The following is a 19,120-nucleotide window of genomic DNA, read 5'->3' as shown; positions in this document are numbered from 1 at the left end:
CCCATTAAAATGGTCCGCCGCAGGCGTCTTATGGATCCAAATGGATTCCTGAACGCACTTGGGGCTTCTCTGGGGCATGCCAACAGCCACTCGGTCGAGACCCTGGTGGGTGGCTGGAATGCCGCAATCACTGGGGCATTAGATCTGGTGGCTCCGAAACGCCCTCTCCCTCTGAACAGGGCTCGGACTGCACCATGGTTCAATCCGCGGTTACGAGCTCTGAAACAGGAGGTGAGACGGCTAGAGCGCCGGAAGTCTCGCTCCAAAGACGATCAGACACGGGCTAGAGCTGTATCTTCAGCCTATCACGTGGCGGTGAAGGCAGCAAAAAAGGAATATTATGCTGCCTCCATCGCGTCTGCAGAGTGCTGTCCCAGGAGGCTGTTCCAAGTGGTCCGGAGCCTGGTCAGTCCTGTGGCTCCGGAACCACTGGAGCCTTCTAAGGCCTCCTGTGAGGCCTTGGCAAGGCACTTTGCAGATAAAATTGATCAGATAAGGTGTGTTACTCTGCACGCTGTGGATACAGTTAGTGAGCAAGAGGCGGCCTGTGGCAAACTGGTTTTGTGGGATCGGTTCCAGCTTCTTCCTCCTGATGAAGTGGACAAGGTGCTTTCATCTGTAAGGCCAACCACCTGCTTTCTTGATCCTTGCCCATCTTGGCTCATTATGAGCTGCAGAGAGAGAATGGGTGAGGGGATCAAGGCGGTGGTGAATGCCTCCCTTGAGGAGGGAGTGATGCTATCAGCCCTCAAGGAGGCAGTGATAAGACCGCTCTTAAAGAAGCCCTCCTTGGATCCTCAAGTTTTGAACAACTTTCGCCCAGTCTCAAATCTGCCATTTTTGGGCAAGGTGATTGAGCGGGTGGTGGCGGTGCAGTTGAAGGCACACTTGGAAGAAACTGATTATCTAGACCCATTTCAGTCGGGCTTCAGGCCTGGGCATGGGACAGAAACGGCCTTGGTCGCCTTGGTAGATGATATGAGGAGGGCTCTGGATAGGGGTGAATGCTCCTTCCTTGTTCTCCTCGACCTCTCAGCGGCTTTCGATACCGTTGACCACGGTATCCTCCTGGACCGCCTGGAGGGGTTGGGCATTGGGGACACCGTATTGCGGTGGTTCCGGTCCTTCCTCTCCGGCAGGTACCAGAGGGTAGCACTGGGAGAGGAGGTTTCGGACCCGTGGCCACTTACTTGTGGGGTGCCACAGGGTTCCATCCTCTCCCCAATGCTATTTAACATCTATGTGAAGCTGCTGGGGGCTATCATCAGGAGGTTTGGGGTGCAGTGTCATCAGTATGCGGATGACACGCAGCTCTACCTCTCGTTTAAATCTTCACCAAGGTTGGCCGTAGAATCCCTGTCCAAATGTCTGGAGATGGTGAGTGGCTGGATGGGGAGGAATAGGCTGAAGCTGAACCCTGACAAGACCGAGGTACTTTTGGTGGGAGACAAGAGGAGGCTGGGGGATGTTGACCTGGTGTTGAATGGGGTATGGCTACCCTTGAAAGACCAGGTCTGCAGCCTGGGGGTCATTTGGACTCCCAGCTGTCCATGGAGGCTCAGGTGTCAGCTGTGAGCCGGACAGCGCTGTATCAACTCCATCTGATACAGCAGCTGCGCCCCTTCCTTCCCGACCATCTGCTCCCATCGGTTGTACATGCCCTGGTCTCCTCTCGTTTAGACTACTGTAATGCGCTCTACGTGGGGTTACCCTTGAAGATGGTTCGGAAACTGCAGCTAGTACAGAACGCGGCGGCTCGCCTGATTAAAGGCAGCCGCCGGCAAGATCACATCACTCCAGTGCTGAAGGAGTTGCACTGGTTACCAGTTGTTTTCCAGGCCAAATTCAAGGTGTTGGTTTTGACCTTTAAAACCCTATATGGTTCCGGCCCAGCCTATCTTAAGGAGCGCCTCCAGCAGCACCAGACAGGCCGCTTAACAAGATCAGCCTCGGATGGCCTTCTCTCTGTCCCATCAGCCAAGACACCTAGACTGGTGGGGACGAGGGAGAGGGCCTTTTCTGTTGTGGCCCCCAGTCTGTGGAACTCCCTCCCTAGGGAACTCCATCATGTCCCCTCTTTAATGAGCTTCCGTCATGCATTAAAAACGTGGCTGTTCAGGCAGGCATTTGGGGTGGGTTAGGGTATTTTAGAAAATGTTTTTATTGTAGAATTTTATTGTTTTAAACTGTTTTTATTGTTTGTTGTACATCGCCCAGGGTGGCTGGGTGACCAGCCAGATGGGCGATTAATAAATTTAATAATAAAATAAATAATAAATAAAGACAGACTCAGATCATAGCACTCACTCAGTTTATCCATAACACTGGTAAGAAAGAAAAACAAAAGATGGTAACTCAGAGGAACAACATACTTTCATCCATCCCCCATAAGTCATGTACTTGGCACATGCAGGAGTTTAATCACACTTAAAGACGGCAACTTTTAGAAACAGCCAGTTTCATTTAAATATTAGTTGCTGAAGAGGAACAGAATGTACATGTACTAAAAACAGTTATCAGTTTAAAGGAGGGCTAGGAAAGTGGATACATTCCCCAACTTCCTAGGTGTGAAGCCAAGAAATGGCCTCCAAAGGACCAGCACATTCAAACATTGTCACATGCAAAGTTTTGGGAAAAATATGTAAATTATAGCAAAATTTGATCACTTTAGGCCAATAGCCAAAGACCATGAATGCAGTTTACTGAAAATATCTCTAATTAACAGAGCAATCCTATAGTCCTTGGAGAGTGTCCCAGGGACCATAGGATTTCTCAGATTCCCCCTCCCAAAGTCATAGACACTGCTATGATCCAATCCCTCCCCCTCTCCCTGCTCCCTGGCAGCTGCAGTGGAAATAACCACAGTGCCTGCTTTCCGAGGTTGCAGAAGCAGCCTTGGAGGACCCTAGAGGTAAAAGGGGGGGGGGGCATTCCAGTGAGTGGGGAAGGGAGAGAAGAGGCCCAGATATGGATATTCCTATGGCCTCTCCAGCCCCACCACTTCTAGAGGGGCTCAAAGGGCCACCTAGAGGGGAAAAATTTAAAAGGACAGAGAGGTGAAAATTGCCTCTGTTGCTCTTCCTGCAATGTCAGCAGCAGCCTGGCAGGGCATAAAATACTCGGAAGCTTCTGAGATTGGAGGTTTCCATCCAGCAGGTTTCAACCTGATAGGGTTGTGCCCTAAGCGAACAATTTGCAGTATTCATGATATTAGACAAAACAAGATCTGGAACACAAAGCAGGTGCTTCCTGCAAGTCAAAAACTAGGAGACGCTCTCCCAAACTGTGTTTCTATCACTCTTCAGTTCGCCAGTAACCAGAATGTGGTTACCAGGCCCATGACAGCACTGCATAACTGCTGTACACAATCCTCTTCCAATTTCTTCGAAGCAAAAGGCTACTGGCACTGCAACCATCTGTGGTATAGACTTCAATCTCTCCATCCTCTTTCTGGCACAGTGGAGTAGGGGGAAGTATTCATGTACATTATTTGATCCTCATGAGTTAAAGACTGGAGTGTGCCTAACATTAATTTCTACATATTTAAATCTGGAACTGTGGCTGAATCTCAATCTACTTCTAAATGACTGACTGATTCATACTTAACTTTATAAACAGCAGATGCTGTTTTATCATTTCCATCCTCAATAGGGCAGTCCATGCCTACCTGCATTTTCCATGCTACTTTACAAAGCTTCGTATACTTCCGCTTCACTACAGTGCTAATGAAAAAAATTAAAATCCATGCTATTTGCTACCATTCAACAGAACTGATTCATTATATAACACATTCTTACTGGTATCTGCTCAACAATGGCCACATTATGGGCAATTATCTGTATCTTCCTATTCTTGGACCACAAAGCCAAGTGAAGGAATGCAAGCAAACAGACAAAACTACAGATAGTAGTAAGAGAGACTTAGGCTACAATCCTATACAGTCAGGGCCAGAAATATTGGAACAAGGATGACTGTTTTGGCAGTTGGCCTCTGTACACCACCACATTGAAGTTGAAAGGAAACACACCCAGATGGGAGCAAAGTCAGGACTTTCAGCTGTAATGCAAGGGGTTTGACAAAAGTGGGGCACTAACCATTCAGGAAGGACAACCAGTGGCATACACACACACACACCTATCGTTGGTGGCTCATAAGTAATGGAACGAATGGCTGACAAGCAGCTGCATGGCCAGGTGTGGCCTCTTTCCTGGGTACTCCATGACCAATCAAGCAGAGAAAAGGCCTGGAGGTGGTTCTGAGTGTTACATTTGCATTTGGTAGCTGTTCACTGGAACTCCCAACATGAGGTCCAAAGAGGTGTCCATGCGAGTGAAGGAGGCCATCATTAGGCTGAGGAAACAAAATAAACCCATCAGAGAGATAGCAAAAACAAAAAATCCCTTGAATTACTGCTGTTTCCAATGCAACAGTTTGGAACATCCTGAAAAAGAAGGCATTAACTGGCAAGCTCAGCAACAGCAAAAGGCCTGGAAGACCACGGAAGACAACTAAAGTGGATGACTGCAGAATTCTGCTCATGGTGAGGAGGAACCCTTTCACAACATCTAGCCAGGTCAAGAATGCTCTTGCGGAGGTAGGCATGTCATTGTCAATATCTGCAGTCAAGAGACGGCTTTATGAATATAAATACAGAGGCTTCACCACAAGGTGCAATCCACTGGGAACGCTCAAGAACAGAAAGGCCAGATTAGCCTTTGCCAGCAAAAACCTAAAAAAGCCTGCCCAGTTCTGGAATAAGATACTTTGGACTGATGAAACCAAGATTAACTTGTACCAGAATGATGGGAAGAGAAAAGTATGGAGAAGGAAAGGAACAGGTCATGATCCAAAGCATACCACATCATCTGTCAAACATGGTGGAGGCAGTGTTACGGCATGGGCATGTATGGCTGACAATGGAACTGGGTCACTGGTGTTTATTGATGACCTGACTGCTGATCAAAGCAGCAGGATGAATTCTGACGTGCATAGGGCTATACCTTCTGCTCAGATTCAGCCGAATGCTGCCAAACTGATAGGACGCCGCTTCATATTGCAGAGGATAATGACCCAAAAGATACAGCAAAAGCTACCCAAGAGTTTCTCCAGGCAAAGAAGTGGGATGTTCTTCACTGGCCAAGTCAGTCACCTGATCTCAACCCAGTAGAGCATGTTTTTCACTTACTGAAGACAAGACTGAAGGCAGAAAGACCCACAAACAAGCAGCAGTGGAAGGCAGCTGCAGTAAAGGCCTGGCAAAGCATCTCGACGGAGGAAACTCAGCATTGGGTCACGTCCATGGGTTCCAGACTTCAGGCAGTCATTGACTGCAAAGGATTTTCATCCAGGTATTAAAGGCGATCCTTAAGTTTGAAATGATGTTGGTTTGTTCCATTACTTATGAGCCACCAATGATGGGTGTGTGTGTATGCCACTGGCTGTCCTTCCTGAATGGTTAGTGCCGCACTTTTGTCAAACCCCTTGAATTACACTGGAAGTCCTGACTTCGCTCCCATCTGGGTGTGTTTCCTTTCCACTTCAATGTGGTGGTGTACAGAGGCCAACTGCCAAGACAGTTATCCTTGTTCCAATATTTCTGGCCCTGACTGTACATGTTTAGACAGAAAAAAGTCCTATGGTTCCCAGCATCCCCCAGACAATTATGCTGGTTGGGGGATGCTGGGAGTTGTAGGACTTTTTTTCTGTCTAAACATGCATAGGATTGCACCCTTAATGGGGTAATAAACCTAATAGGCAGTTGCTAACTTCATCTTTAGAGACTTTTGATATTATAAACATATATTTACAAATGCTTCATTCCTACTAATATGGCTGTATCACAAAAGGTTTTTCAGAATTAACAGCTTGTGTAAACATCTTACTCAGCATGGCCATCTGCAATACACAACATTTTTAAAGTCATGGGTAGAGCGCAGAAATATTTGCTGAAATATTGGTGGATGCCGGTCTAGAGATCAAAATAAACTTGTCTTTGTAGTGACAAGAAAAAAATGTTATTTAAATATTACATTGTGTTGTTTTTTATTCTCCTCTTGGGACACTATGTAAATATGGTCGGGGAAAATTAGTGGGTTCGTAGAGACCAAGCCAATATTGTGATATCAACCCAAAAATTTAGTTATATGTTATGAAGCAAAGGCATGACAGACCCATGGTTTCCTGCTTCACCCACAGAATCTTAGTGGTCTAAGTCTGTCTCTCTCCCCGAAATATATAGTTTATAGAGCTGGAGCAGGATGGTGGTTATAAGTACTGAGATATGACATGGACATCCCACACTACAAATCTAAGCTCTGCTGCAACAGAAGAATAGAGAGTCTTCCCACCCCCACATACCACTTTTCTTAAGTGTTCTCCATACACTGTCTCAACCCTTGCCACAACTCTACAAGATAGGCCAGTATTATTACTCCCATACTACAGATTGGGGGCGGGGGGGGGGGGGAAGAAAGTAGCTTGTTTGTGAGTTCATGGCTGAGCTAAAATTCGAACCAAGGATTTCTTGGCTCACACCATCTGCTATTTGGCTGTGTGAAAGGGAACATTTTCAGTGGGCCAAGTCTAATAAGCATACAATACAAGTTACTAGCATTTGCACCTACACATTATTTCATTAGCTTTTTGCCACTCCCAGCCAAGATACTGTATCCTTTCTCTCAGTTTCCACCCTCTATTCTTGGCTGTAGCACAGCCAGCAGACTTTGCATACCTTCTCCAGTCTGCCCACTCTGTAGCTCTGGGGCATTCTCTCTCCCCCTCCCCCCGCCACTCCAATTCTTCCTGCAGCTCCTCCTCCTTCCCTGGATCCAGTGCTTACTTGTCTATAAACAGCAGCCACTGACTCCACCCCTGAACTCTAGGCTAATTAACCCCTTCTTAGTTTCTCTTTCCAGGGTCTTTAAAAGCCTACTGCAGTTCCTGAACCCCAACTCCTCTTCTCTCAAGTCTTAGTTTGAACTCCCAGCATCCCCCAGCCAGCATTTATGTGGTACTGCTGCCCCCACCTTCTTAAAGAAAGCATCCACCATGCTGGTTGCAGCTGCTTCCTTTACAGATGTAAAAAACAACAGCCATTAGTAATCAAACCAGTAACTGATAATCAGCAGTCCTTAAATAGTATTCAAAAGCAGCCTTACCTCCACCAGTTCTCTGCAAACTTGCCTTTGTGCCTGGGGGCTTCCTTTGCTTCTGGCAACCCCTCCACCTACTCACAATGTCTCAAGACCTTAATGGATTCACTGGATTTAAAAGATCCTTCCCAGGGTAGCCATATGCAAAAAGGGCATAGGGCAGCTCCTGCACCTTTACTAGCTTTGTAGAAGTGAGCATTTCAGCAGGTGCAGCTTGTCATGCAAGCTAGATCTGCTGAAATCCCCTCTTCTACACACCTAGTAAAGGTGCAGGAATCCTATCCTCTTTTGCATTTGGCCACCCATATCCATTCAGAACTTGTTACCTAGAAACTTATCTGACTTAAAAAATAAACAAATTCAATAGAAATAATTAACTCTTCAAAGTAAACATATATGTAAGTTGTTACCGCTAAATAGGAAATTCCTTATTTACTGAAATAGCACAAAGGTGTCTTGTCTCTCAGGCAGGTTTCACAGCTGCACCTTCAGGAAGAAACAAAGACTGTGGTACAGTGCTCTGTCTTTACCACTCTGGCTACCAATGATTACAAGGGGTTAATTGCGAATGGCTGACTCTATAAAACAACCCCAAGGAAACCTACACCAACCTCTTTTTTCCTGTTTCTTCATCTGTCTTTCTATTATTCTTTGTCTCCACACACCAGCTTGCACTGGCTGATTGCTCAACCTCCCTTTTCCCACCACACCCCAATCTCTCTCACATCAGATAATTTCAAATCGCAATGACTCCCTTTTGCTCTGTGCTCAAAGCTCCTCACTTTCTTGGCTGTCTATGCCACTTGGCATGCTTACTTCTCTTTCAATATTTTGTTCTGCATGTAAGCTATTCTCACACCATATTATCTTGCATTAGGCCAACTTTCCCTAACCTGGTACCCTCCAGATGTGTGGACTACAACTCCCAGCATCCCCCAGCCAGCATTTATGTGGTACTGCTGCCCCCACCTTCTTAAAGAAAGCATCCACCATGCTGGTTGCAGCTGCTTCCTTTACAGATGTAAAAAACAACAGCCATTAGTAATCAAACCAATAACTGATAATCAGCAGTCCTTAAATAGTATTCAAAAGCAGCCCTACCTCCACCAGTTCTCTGCGAATTTGCCTTTGTGCCAACTTTCTCATTAAAAATGTTGCAGAGCATACTCATGTAGTCTTTGGAGAGATGTGACTAATCAAAGAACAAACATATGCAGGAGTTCTGCAGATCACCTGAATAGTAATACAAACAAGTTGCAATGTTATTCATTGTTTGGCATAAATTGGGGGGTGAAGCTAAAAAACGGCTATCAAGTCTGTTGGGTGGATATTCATAAGGAAAGGAAAGGTTCCTCCTGTGCAAGCACTGGGTCATTAATGACCCCTAGAGGGATGCTGCTTTTGTTGGCGTTTTCATGGCAGACTATAGTGGGGTAGTTTGCCATTGCCTTCCCCAGTCGTGACTACCTTTTCCCCAGCAAGCTGGGTACTCATTTTACCAACCTCGGAAGGACGGAGGGCTGAGTCAACCTGAGAAGGCTACCTGACACCCGGCTTCTGCTGGGATCGAACTCAGGTCGTGGGGAGAGTTTCGGTTGCAATACTACCACCTACCATTCTGCGCCACACGAGGCTCTCTGGATATTCATAAACTTACTGATAAACTATTGTGAAGAAAGCTTTTTTCATACTATTCTGCATAACTTGGAGAAAGTTGAGGTTCTGCATATGCTATGAAAATTAGATTAATTTTAGTTAGACTGCTTTGTGAGGCCTTTTCTTTCAAAAGAGAAATGTAAAAACTTATGATAAAATAAAATACATTTTGAAATGAGAGATCAAGCTGAGTTTTCACTTTTACATCATGTGCATTTGAGAACGTTATCAATAATGCAATTATAGGCAGCAATAGTATTTTAGCACACTCAGGCACAAATTTATAGTGTATTCAGGATATCAGCTTTCCCCAAGTAATCCAGAGTAGAGTGAAATGAACTTGCTCAAATTCCTCAAAATAGCTTAACTTGAGGTTTGTAAATAACTATTCATCTGGCTGTTTTTGGCATAGAAGTATTGCCTCCAGGAGACAAAGTAGGGAAGCTGGTGAGGTAGAAGAGCTTACTTGCAAGGCTGTTCATCAGAAAACAATCCTTGATCAAGTATTAGACTCAAAAGTCTATGTAAGTTAATTCAGTGATTGGTAATGGAACTTTTATTCTTGATAAAAAATCAGCTGCTATATGCGGAACTATGATATGACTATCAGGATGTTAGCCTTACAGATGACAAATACCACAGTGTAAAACCATGGCTTGAGGTGGGTTTCCTTTAATTATGGTTAATCTGCAGTATTAAAATCTAAACAGATCAAAACCATAGTTAAAAGGCTTTACGCACCTTTTTGTTTGTAAGGTAACAAGCAGGTCTTGCTAGCATCTCTTGGGGAAGGAATAAGCATGGCAAATTAAGCCACAGTTTCAGTGAATATTTAGGAACATAACCAGGGTTAAGACAAACCATAGCCCTATTCAGGCATATGGCCTCAATATCTGAATGTACAATGTGTGTAGATGGCTGGGCCCCACTGCCAATATCCCCACAAGCACCAGCTCCACCTCCTCCGTTCCTGACCTTCACCTGTTGAGTGTGAAGATCTGAAGGGAGATTCTAAGTGCGTTTCCTGATCACATGGAGGCTTCTAAAGAGGTTCAGCTGCACATGCTTAGAATCTGCCTCCAAATCTTCAGGAAGGACCTCAAAACCTTTCAGACTCACAGGGCTGATAGAGATGGTATGTGTGCCACACTTTGTGCCCTCACACATTCAGTCTGAATGCTTGAATATGGCTCATGTTTAGTGCTAACTATGATTAAACTTGTGTCTATGCCACACTGAGGAATGACTGTGTACAGAGCAAAGCAACATTCCACTCTGAAATACTATACTCATTTAGAAAACACAGGTTTCTTAACATGTTATTGTCTTATGATTTCCCCTTTCCAAATGAAAAGAAAACAAGCATATCATCTGTAGGTCATACATCATTTTATTATTTCCCTTAAAATAAATTATAAAAACAATCAACAATTTCCCTCTCAAACACAATTGCAGTTCATTTTCCCAAATCATACAAAAGCAACTACTCAGGATAGTCTGAAACCCCTCATTTCTGGAAGACAGACCATTCCACCATAAGTTTGCGGCTACTGAATGCTTTGAAACACTCAGTACTGGCTACTGCCCAAGAACATATACTCGGCTACAGAGGCTATTAGTCCCGAGTCAGACATCCGCTTGAATGTTTTTGATAGAAAAGGTTAGCCTGATGGCCAAGAATATTTCTGGAAGCATTAACTGGACAGTCTTTCTGTCCCTCCCCACTGCCACACCCTCACATTTGTTTGGACTTGTCCCTGTCCAACCATCAAGAACCAAGATAGGATTACTGCCAATGAATCCTTTCATGAGTTAAAGTTATAAATGTATGCACAGACAGCAATGAAGATAAACATAATCCTATTTTACATGCCATACTTGTGGACTTGCACAAGGTTTTTACAGTAGCATTATGCCCTGAAATGACAGATGCTTTAAATAGAACTAGCCAGGTGCCACTACGCTTTATATTTGGCTTTAAGTGTTTAGTAGTTTTAAGCTCAGCATCAGGATTGATCCTATAGGTAGACATATATACAGTCAGGGCCAGAAATATTGGAACAAGGATAACTGTTTTGGCAGTTGGCCTCTGTACACCACCACATTGAAGTGGAAAGGAAACACACCCAGATGGGAGTGAAGTCAAGACTTTCAGCTGTAATTCAAGGGGTTTGACAAAAGTGCGGCACTAACCATTCAGGAAGGACAGCCAGTGGCATACCCCCCCATGTTGGTGGCTCATAAGTAATGGAACAAACCAACATCATTTCAAACTTAAGGATTGCCTTTAATACTGGGATGAAAATCCTTTGCAGTCAATGACTGCCTGAAGTCTGGAACCCATGGACATGACCCAATGCTGAGTTTCCTCCCTCGAGATGCTTTGCCAGGCCTTTATTGCAGCTGCCTTCCACTGCTACTTGTTTGGGGGTCTTTCTGCCTTCAGTCTTGTCTTCAGTAAGTGAAAAACATGCTCTATTGGGTTGAGATCAGGTGACTGACTTGGCCAGTGAAGAACATCCCACTTCTTTGCCTGGAGAAACTCTTGGGTAGCTTTTGCTGTATCTTTTGGGTCATTATCCATCTGCAATATGAAGCGGCGTCCTATCAGTTTGGCAGCGTTCGGCTGAATCTGAGCAGAAGGTATAGCCCTATGCATGTCAGAATTCATCCTGCTGCTTTGATCAGCACTCAGGTCATCAATAAACACCAGTGACCTGGTTCCATTGTCAGCCATACATGCCCATGCCGTAACACTGCCTCCACCATGTTTGACAGATGATGTGGTATGCTTTGGATCATGACCTGTTCCTTTCCTTCTCCATACCTTTCCCTTCCCATCATTCTAGTACAAGTTAATCTTGGTTTCATCAGTCCAAAGAATCTTATTCTAGAACTGGGCAGGCTTTTTTAGGTGTTTGCTGGCAAAGGCTAATCTGGCCTTTCTGTTCTTGAGCGTTCCCAGTGGATTGCACCTTGTGGTGAAGCCTCTGTATTTATATTCATAAAGCCGTCTCTTGACTGCAGATGTTGACAATGACATGCCTACCTCCGCAAGAGCGTTCTTGACCTGGCTAGATGTTGTGAAAGGGTTCCTCTTCACCATGAGCAGAATTCTGCAATCATCTACTTTAGTGGTCTTCCGTGGTCTTCCAGGCCTTTTGTTGTTGCTGAGCTTGCCAGTTAATTCCTTCTTTTTCAGGATGTTCCAAACTGTTGTATTGGCCACTCCCACTGTTTTTGCTATCTCTCTGATGGGTTTATTTTGTTTCCTCAGCCTGATGATGGCCTCCTTCACTCGCACCGACACCTCTTTGGGCTTCATGTTGGGAGTTCCAGTGAACAGCTACCAAATGTAAATGTAACACTCAGAACCACCTCCAGGCCTTTTCTCTGCTTGATTGGTCATGGAGTACCCAGGAAAGAGGCCACATCTGGCCATGCAGCTGCTTGTCAGCCATTCGTTCCATTACTTATGAGCCACCAACGATAGGTGTGTGTGTGTGTATGCCACTGGCTGTCCTTCCTGAATGGTTAGTGCCCCACTTTTGTCAAACCTCTTGCATTCCAGCTGAAAGTCCTGACTTTGCTCCCATCTGGGTGTGTTTCCTTTCAACTTCAATGTGGTGATTTACAGAGGCCAACTGCCAAAACAGTTATCCTTGTTCCAATATTTCTGGTCCTGACTGTATATATAACACATGGGGTTGGATCCAGATTTGCTCATGCTCGAAGTAGACCCACTTAAATAAATCTTAATTAAATCATAACTAAAGTCAGTGCCATTGATTTCAAGAGTCTCCTCTAAGCATGACTAAACTTGAGTCTAACCCATGGAGCTTGAGCTTAGACAAATATGAAATGTATTTGTGTATAAAAACATGAAATAAACCCAGAAAACCATCTACATTAAAATTCTAACTTAGAGTACCCCTAACATTCTGGCTGATCATGAGATAAAAACTACACTTAAATACACAAATACTGTTCAGGATTGCTATAAATTAACAACTTAAATGAATTTTCTGCCATTTATGCCCTCATTTCTTACTAGTCTGATATCCTGCCAGCTGTGTGTCCTACAGGAAAAAGACCTGCAATCTACTTGTGAGTGCTCTTTGATTACCAGAGGGTTCTTTGATTATGAAGCCAGTATTTCAAAGGCATGTCCCCACGTTTACTCATGATTGGGGGCCTTATTTTTATCATACTTATCTAAAAGCTGCCTTCCCTCCCACATGCTATGGACATAAGCCAGGATGAAAGCTTTCCTAGTGTTATACTGCATCTGTGCTAGAAAACAAGACAAAATGGAAAAAGTTACTTCTAGGCAATGCTCTCTGGATTCCCAAAAAAGGAATTGTCCATCACAAGCCATGCTATTTACAGAAATAGTTAGAAGCATAATATGTTACTGTTTACTATTTAAACAGCCTTTCTTCCACATTAGCCTGCTAGCAGCTCACCTACATACTACTACCAGGCAAGCTCCACTGCCTCAGAGCAACATGCAACAGGCTCTGATGGGGACATACCTCACCATATTAGGTAGTCATGATCTCAGAAAACCAAAAGCTCTCCAAGGCACACCTAAACCTAATAAAGACATTGCTCTTGCAGAGCAATGAACTTTCTGATGGCAATGCAGAGAAATGAGAAGAAAGAATCACGGTAAATTGGCAGTGGCAGCAAAGTGACTGAGAGGGCAGGGGGTGGGGAGTTGGTTCTGCTGGGCTGTTAAATTTCCAAAGCGAAGGTACAGCACCCTCGTCACAAAGGAAGTGTTAAATATACACAAGATCATATTGTAGACGCTTGCAACTCAGCTTTAAAAGCTGAAATCTTAGCGCTGTGATTTTTCTGAGTTCCTGAAAAGGACTAGAAGAACATTAAGACGTTTAAGACCATAATTTTAGACATGCCAAAGATAAGTTGATCATAATCCTGCTTGTGTGTCGCAGAGCAGGTGACTTTGAACTACAGGGTCTCCAAGTGCATCTGGTTTCCATCTGGATTTCGAACTCACCATTAGTCCTATATGTTTTGATTTCACCTATCCTCATGTGAGAACTACAGCTTAAATTATCTAATTTATGAACATCTTTATCAATTAAGATAATACAGTAATAAAAAAAATAAGATTGAAAACCTGGAATGGAACCGGGATGTACTCATAAAAGGCAGAAAATCAAGCACATGGGATAACTTGGGAATCATGTTGAATCTTATGCTACATTCTTCCTTGTAGATTTGGTTTTTTTTTTCCTAGTCTGACTTTTGGAGTTATATCACAAATAGCTCAAATAAGCACATTAAAATTTTCAGTGCTCTAGATATCAATAGTTCTACTAAACAATCATTTAAAAGTCCCACACTATATTGGATTTATGTACAATAACTAGGTGTGTCAGTCATGAATAAATTATTCTGTAGTCTGTTACTGTATTGGAAAAAATATTTGACACAGAGTAAAGTACTATTAAAAACAATTAACTGCTGAAGGAAGAAGCATTGCAACTTACAGCTAGGCAACATTTGCAAAACTGGACGTTTTAAAAATGGATATTTTCCATAATAAAATGTTTCCATCTGTATTTACAGTGTGAACTGTAGATACTTACATGACTATCCATGTCTCTCGTCCCCACCCCCACACCTCCTTTTCCAATGTGAATATAAAAACTAGTATTTTATTATTAAGTGTTTTATATTGTAATTTGTGCTTCATATTCTGTTATGGCCTATCACTAATATTGAAATCAAACGGAACTGAATAAGAAGTTCAGGTGATCAAAAACATTGGGGGGAGGGGGTGTCCTGGGTCTGGAAAATCTCAAATATCTAGTAGTACTGGATTTTTCCCCCTATAGCCAACCGAAAAGGCTTACTGTTCACTATTTTCTACACCTCTAGCTTCCTAATTATGCTTCAGAAAAAGAGAAACTTTGGGTATTTTAAAATAGTAGGTTATAGGGCTGTGCTGCATTTTGGGTGTAAAAGGTGTGTGGGTGCAGAGAGTTTCAACCCCTATCTCATGCCTCCTTTCTTAAATGGAGCTTTGACATCTTTTTTTTTTTTTTTTAAACAGGGGCTTCCTCCCAATGTCATCTCAGCCAATTAGGAATCATATACACAATGTAAAGATATTACACTGTCATACAGCCAGATTCAACTACATGATAACATCATAAAGCCAAATCAAAATAAAGGCAGGAAACTTTGCCCACATTTGGAATAGGATTCCTAATGATGCCATGATACCAATCTGCTCTGATTAAGGGATGATGTCATGAAGGTAAACTCATATTGAAGGCAATGCTTTCTCCTTTCACACTGAATGAGTGAATATTTTCATTCCATTTTGCAGGAATCCCCCGATCATCAAAATGGAGGGGGTTTGAGTAAAGAGGGTTTTGCAGCAGGAGACATTTTTTCATGAAAATGCCCTCCTCCCCCAGCTTCCGACTTAGTTCAGCTCTAAATGGCTTGCCATAGAGAATTTATCAGTGCAGGGATTTACATCAGGATATTTCAAAGTCATTTACAGCCCTACAGTTCTATATTACTAGCAACCTTAATGAATGAGAATACTATAACCCACCACCTCAGAACATATGCATTCTTCATTCCCCATGAAAAGCTATCACAATCACTTGAACTTCTAGGACCCATCTCAACATGGAAATGTATGTATTTCTAGCACAATTACTATTCACGCTTAAAATTACACTGGAACAGATAAACCCATTTAACTACTACAGTATTCTAAGCATCTACTACTCGGTTTTTTCCTTGAATGAGATCTCTACCTTCTCTGACAGTGGGATCCTATACATGGCTACTCAGAAGTAAGTCTCACTGAGTTAAGTGGGAGCTACTCCCAGATAAGTGTGTGTGGTATTGCAGCCCAGGAGATCAATCCTATGGTCCTGGGAGAGCATCCCAGGGATCGTAGGATTCTTCAGAGTTGGAAGTGGGACTCTGGAATCTAATCCCTCCCCCTCCCCCCTCACAGCTGCCATGGAAAGAACCATGATGGCTGCTTTCCCAGGTCACAAAAGTCAGAAAGGGGGTATTAGAAAGGGGTTGTTCCAGTGGGTGGGCAGGGAAGAGGAGAGGCCAGGATACAATGTTTCCTATGGCCCCTCCAGCCCCAGCCCCACCAACGCACCTCCTTTAGACAAGCTTAGAGTCCAGCTTTTAGTTAATTGATTAAAACTTAATTCCAAAATCTCAATATAGTACTTGTATCCCAAAAGAAACCAAGTCAGATTCTGGGCTTCTGCTAATACTTAGCTTTCTGTCTATCTGCATGCTTCAAATAGTATCTACAATTCCATGTAAAGTTAACACAAGATCAGCATCTAGCAAAATTATTACAACAAGTGGGGTAGGGGTGGGGGTGCGAATGAGGCCCAACAAAAATTAATTTAAGCAGAACTACCAATTTTTCAACTTTATCTTAGTGCTAACATCAAATAACTTCCGGAAACTTATTTGAAAGATGAAAAGCTACATGATTTTAATATGTTTCGCAAGGAATATTTTCTAGTCCAAATTGATTAAGAATCCCAAATACTCTTACAGGTACTTTCATATGAAAACATTAGATTGTCACTTCAGACTTGGACCACCGCAAAACATGCTCCCTCTAGTGGTGAGTCTGCTATATGGCTTGGCCATTCAAATCATCTCCTAAAGCATAAAATCATATTAAGGTCATATTTGCCTGAGCCAAAACCACTTACCTGATTTCACATGTGTTTTCATAAATGTTCCCCTCCCACCAAATAAAAAGAAATCACCCTCCTGTGTTTGGCACTTGTTGCAAATCCACTTGCATTATTTTGATGCTGTTTAGAGCAATATCTGCCACCTCCCTTGCCTATGATGTCATGATCCTAAGTTTGATGCAATGTCATCATGGATGCTCATGAACAAAATCATGCTGGTGACCACAGCCAACTGGATTAATGTCAGTGTGTACAAATGAGGGCAAGGACTGTGAGGGCAAAGGAGAAGGGAAAATGATGACAAGCACCAGCAGCGAAGGATACCAGCAATACTCAACAATGCAAACGTTTGGCAAGGTTTTTTAAAGTAATTTCTTTGGCTTCATCACAACAAATATCAAAAGTATAAAACAAAAATAACAGTCCTAAACAAAATTGAAGTGGGATCTGTGTCTATTTTTTGATATTTCCATGATCTAAGAGAAGGTAGCTTTATCACTTGATAACAAGTGAAAAAGGCAAAGTCTTTTAAATGTCAGTCTGAACCAGATCTTTCACAGCTGAAGGTATAAACAAGGGGAAAATTGCCTACGCAAACCTAACAACTAAACAAATTTATGGCAATGAACAAGTCCATCTGGACCTTTTAGCTGCCATTAAAGTGTTACCACGATACCAATGATTTGGGGGGGGACCCCAACCTTGTTACACATGGATATAATAATTCTGATACAAATACCTAGGCACAGTAATCTAGTCTTTATTACCTTTTCTCTTGCTGTTGTCCAAGAAAACATTACACTAAACCATTACATTGCATTAAAGAATTAAAACACACTGATCACGTGCCACTTTCAGACTGCTACAGTCCAATAAACAATAAAGAAAGCTACTGAATTATAACTGAGCATTGCCATTACTAATGATAATGGGAGAGGGAGAAGAGGTGAATGCTAGGTATGTAGCTTGATTCAGGGAGAAGAGGAAGAACAACATTCCAAGGTGCATTTGGAGTGACATTCACTCAAATGAGCTGCTTTCAAAATGCAAGTGAATTGTGAACAATCCTAGAACCAAAGGCTCATTTGAAACAACAAGTGAATGTATAAACTTTGGATCCTCTACTTACCCTATCCTCCTTCGCTTCTTCAGTACCATCCATCTCCTCATCCTTGGAAATAAAAAAAGAGACATAATTAAATGTTACCATGAAAATTTCAAATAAACACTGGTTCTCTTTAATATTGATAGTAAGAAAAGTTTAGGTAACTGGAGGAAGTACTTTACAGAAGTCAGAAGATGGAAAGCTAAATACACTTTCGGAATCTTAAAATAATTTAATCCTTGAAATTATTTGCATAGCTGACCAGACATCTCTAGGTAAATAATTGCTTCAGCCACACAGAACAGAAAAAACAACTATAACTTTCACCATTAGCAGTTCATTGCAAGATACAGCTGTATTTACTGAAAAGGAAATAATTTCATTTGTATGAAAATAAAATCTTTTTAAAAGTTGCAAGCAGTATCAGTTCAGATGTTATGTTCCTGATTCTTCAACCCATTGTTTGGAGGACCAGGAGTATACTACAGGTTTGCAAGCTGTCTTCTCCTCTGCTCCTATTCCCTTCCTCATTTGAGGACATTATAGTTTGAATTCAAACTGAGCCGGTTGGATCAAACAACCCATGGTTTGTTAACCATGCATCTTTGTGTGCGAGTGAGCTGGTTCCTACCCATTTTGCCCACTTTCGCTTTCAATTAACAACCCAGGAACACCCCATTCCTGGGTAGTTTCGTGATGTCTGAATCCAGAATTCTGGCTTGTTTAGGGGTTAAACAACCCAGAGTTAACCCAACAATTGCCCATAGTTTAACTCATAAACAACTCAGAGTTTCCAGTTTCGGATGTCACAAAACAACACAGGAATGCACTGCTTTTGAAAGCGGAAGTGGTGAGCAGGTGGGAGGCAGCACACTCACTCAATCCCAACATCAATTCCTGGGTTAAATAATTGATCTTGCCTACTCAAACCTAACAACTAAGTAAATTTATGGCAATGAACAAGTCCATCTGAAACTTTTAGCTGCCATTAAGGTGTTACCACAATACCAGTGATTTAGGCAAACAAACCCTTGTTACGCATGGATATAATAATTCTGATACAAATACCACAGCAGAGTAATTACACCAATTCCACACCAATTCCTGGGTTAAATAATGATAATGGGAGAGGGAGAAGAGGTGAATGCTAGGTATGTAGCTTGATTCAGGGAGAAGAGGAAGAACAACATTCCAAGGTGCATTTGGAGTGACATTCACTCAAATGAGCTGCCCACACCAATTCCTGGGTTAAATAATTTACTGAATAACCCTGGAATTGGCCATGACATGCAGACTGGGTCTGAAAATTGACATCTATTTCAAACCATAGGCTTCATTCAGATGTTATGTTTCAAAACTTCCAAATCATGGTTGGATGATTTGGAATGAATCACTCTCTTCTTCCCTCCTCCCCTGTAAGGGTAGACAATCTGGTGCCCTCCAGATATTTTGGACTACAACTCCCATAATCCTGG

General features: G+C 42.7%; 1 protein-coding gene across 12 annotated transcripts in view; it reads right to left on the bottom strand.

The window, feature by feature from the left end:
- The window catches only part of PPP1R12B (protein phosphatase 1 regulatory subunit 12B), a 163,494-nt gene that overhangs the window by 51,155 nt on the left and 93,219 nt on the right, over positions 1–19,120 (bottom strand). For 8 of the 12 annotated variants that reach the window (XM_084853609.1, XM_084853611.1, XM_084853610.1 and 5 more), the window contains one exon: positions 17,670–17,711. In XM_084853609.1, coding sequence (XP_084709735.1) covers positions 17,670–17,711 — 42 coding nt within the window. Of the gene's footprint in view, positions 1–1,675; positions 4,351–5,528; positions 8,385–17,669; positions 17,712–19,120 lie in introns of those variants that run through there. The other 4 variants (XR_014790680.1, XM_084853613.1, XM_084853614.1 and 1 more) reach the window with 4 other exon arrangements.

This window comes from Heloderma suspectum, chromosome 4, assembly GCF_057233095.1.
Source record: "Heloderma suspectum isolate Gila_16-S chromosome 4, 16-S_ref, whole genome shotgun sequence".
In the NCBI taxonomy this organism is placed as follows: Eukaryota; Metazoa; Chordata; class Lepidosauria; order Squamata; family Helodermatidae; genus Heloderma; species Heloderma suspectum.
The sequence above is the reverse complement of the archived record's forward strand: the minus strand, read 5'-3'. Positions and strand labels throughout refer to the sequence as shown.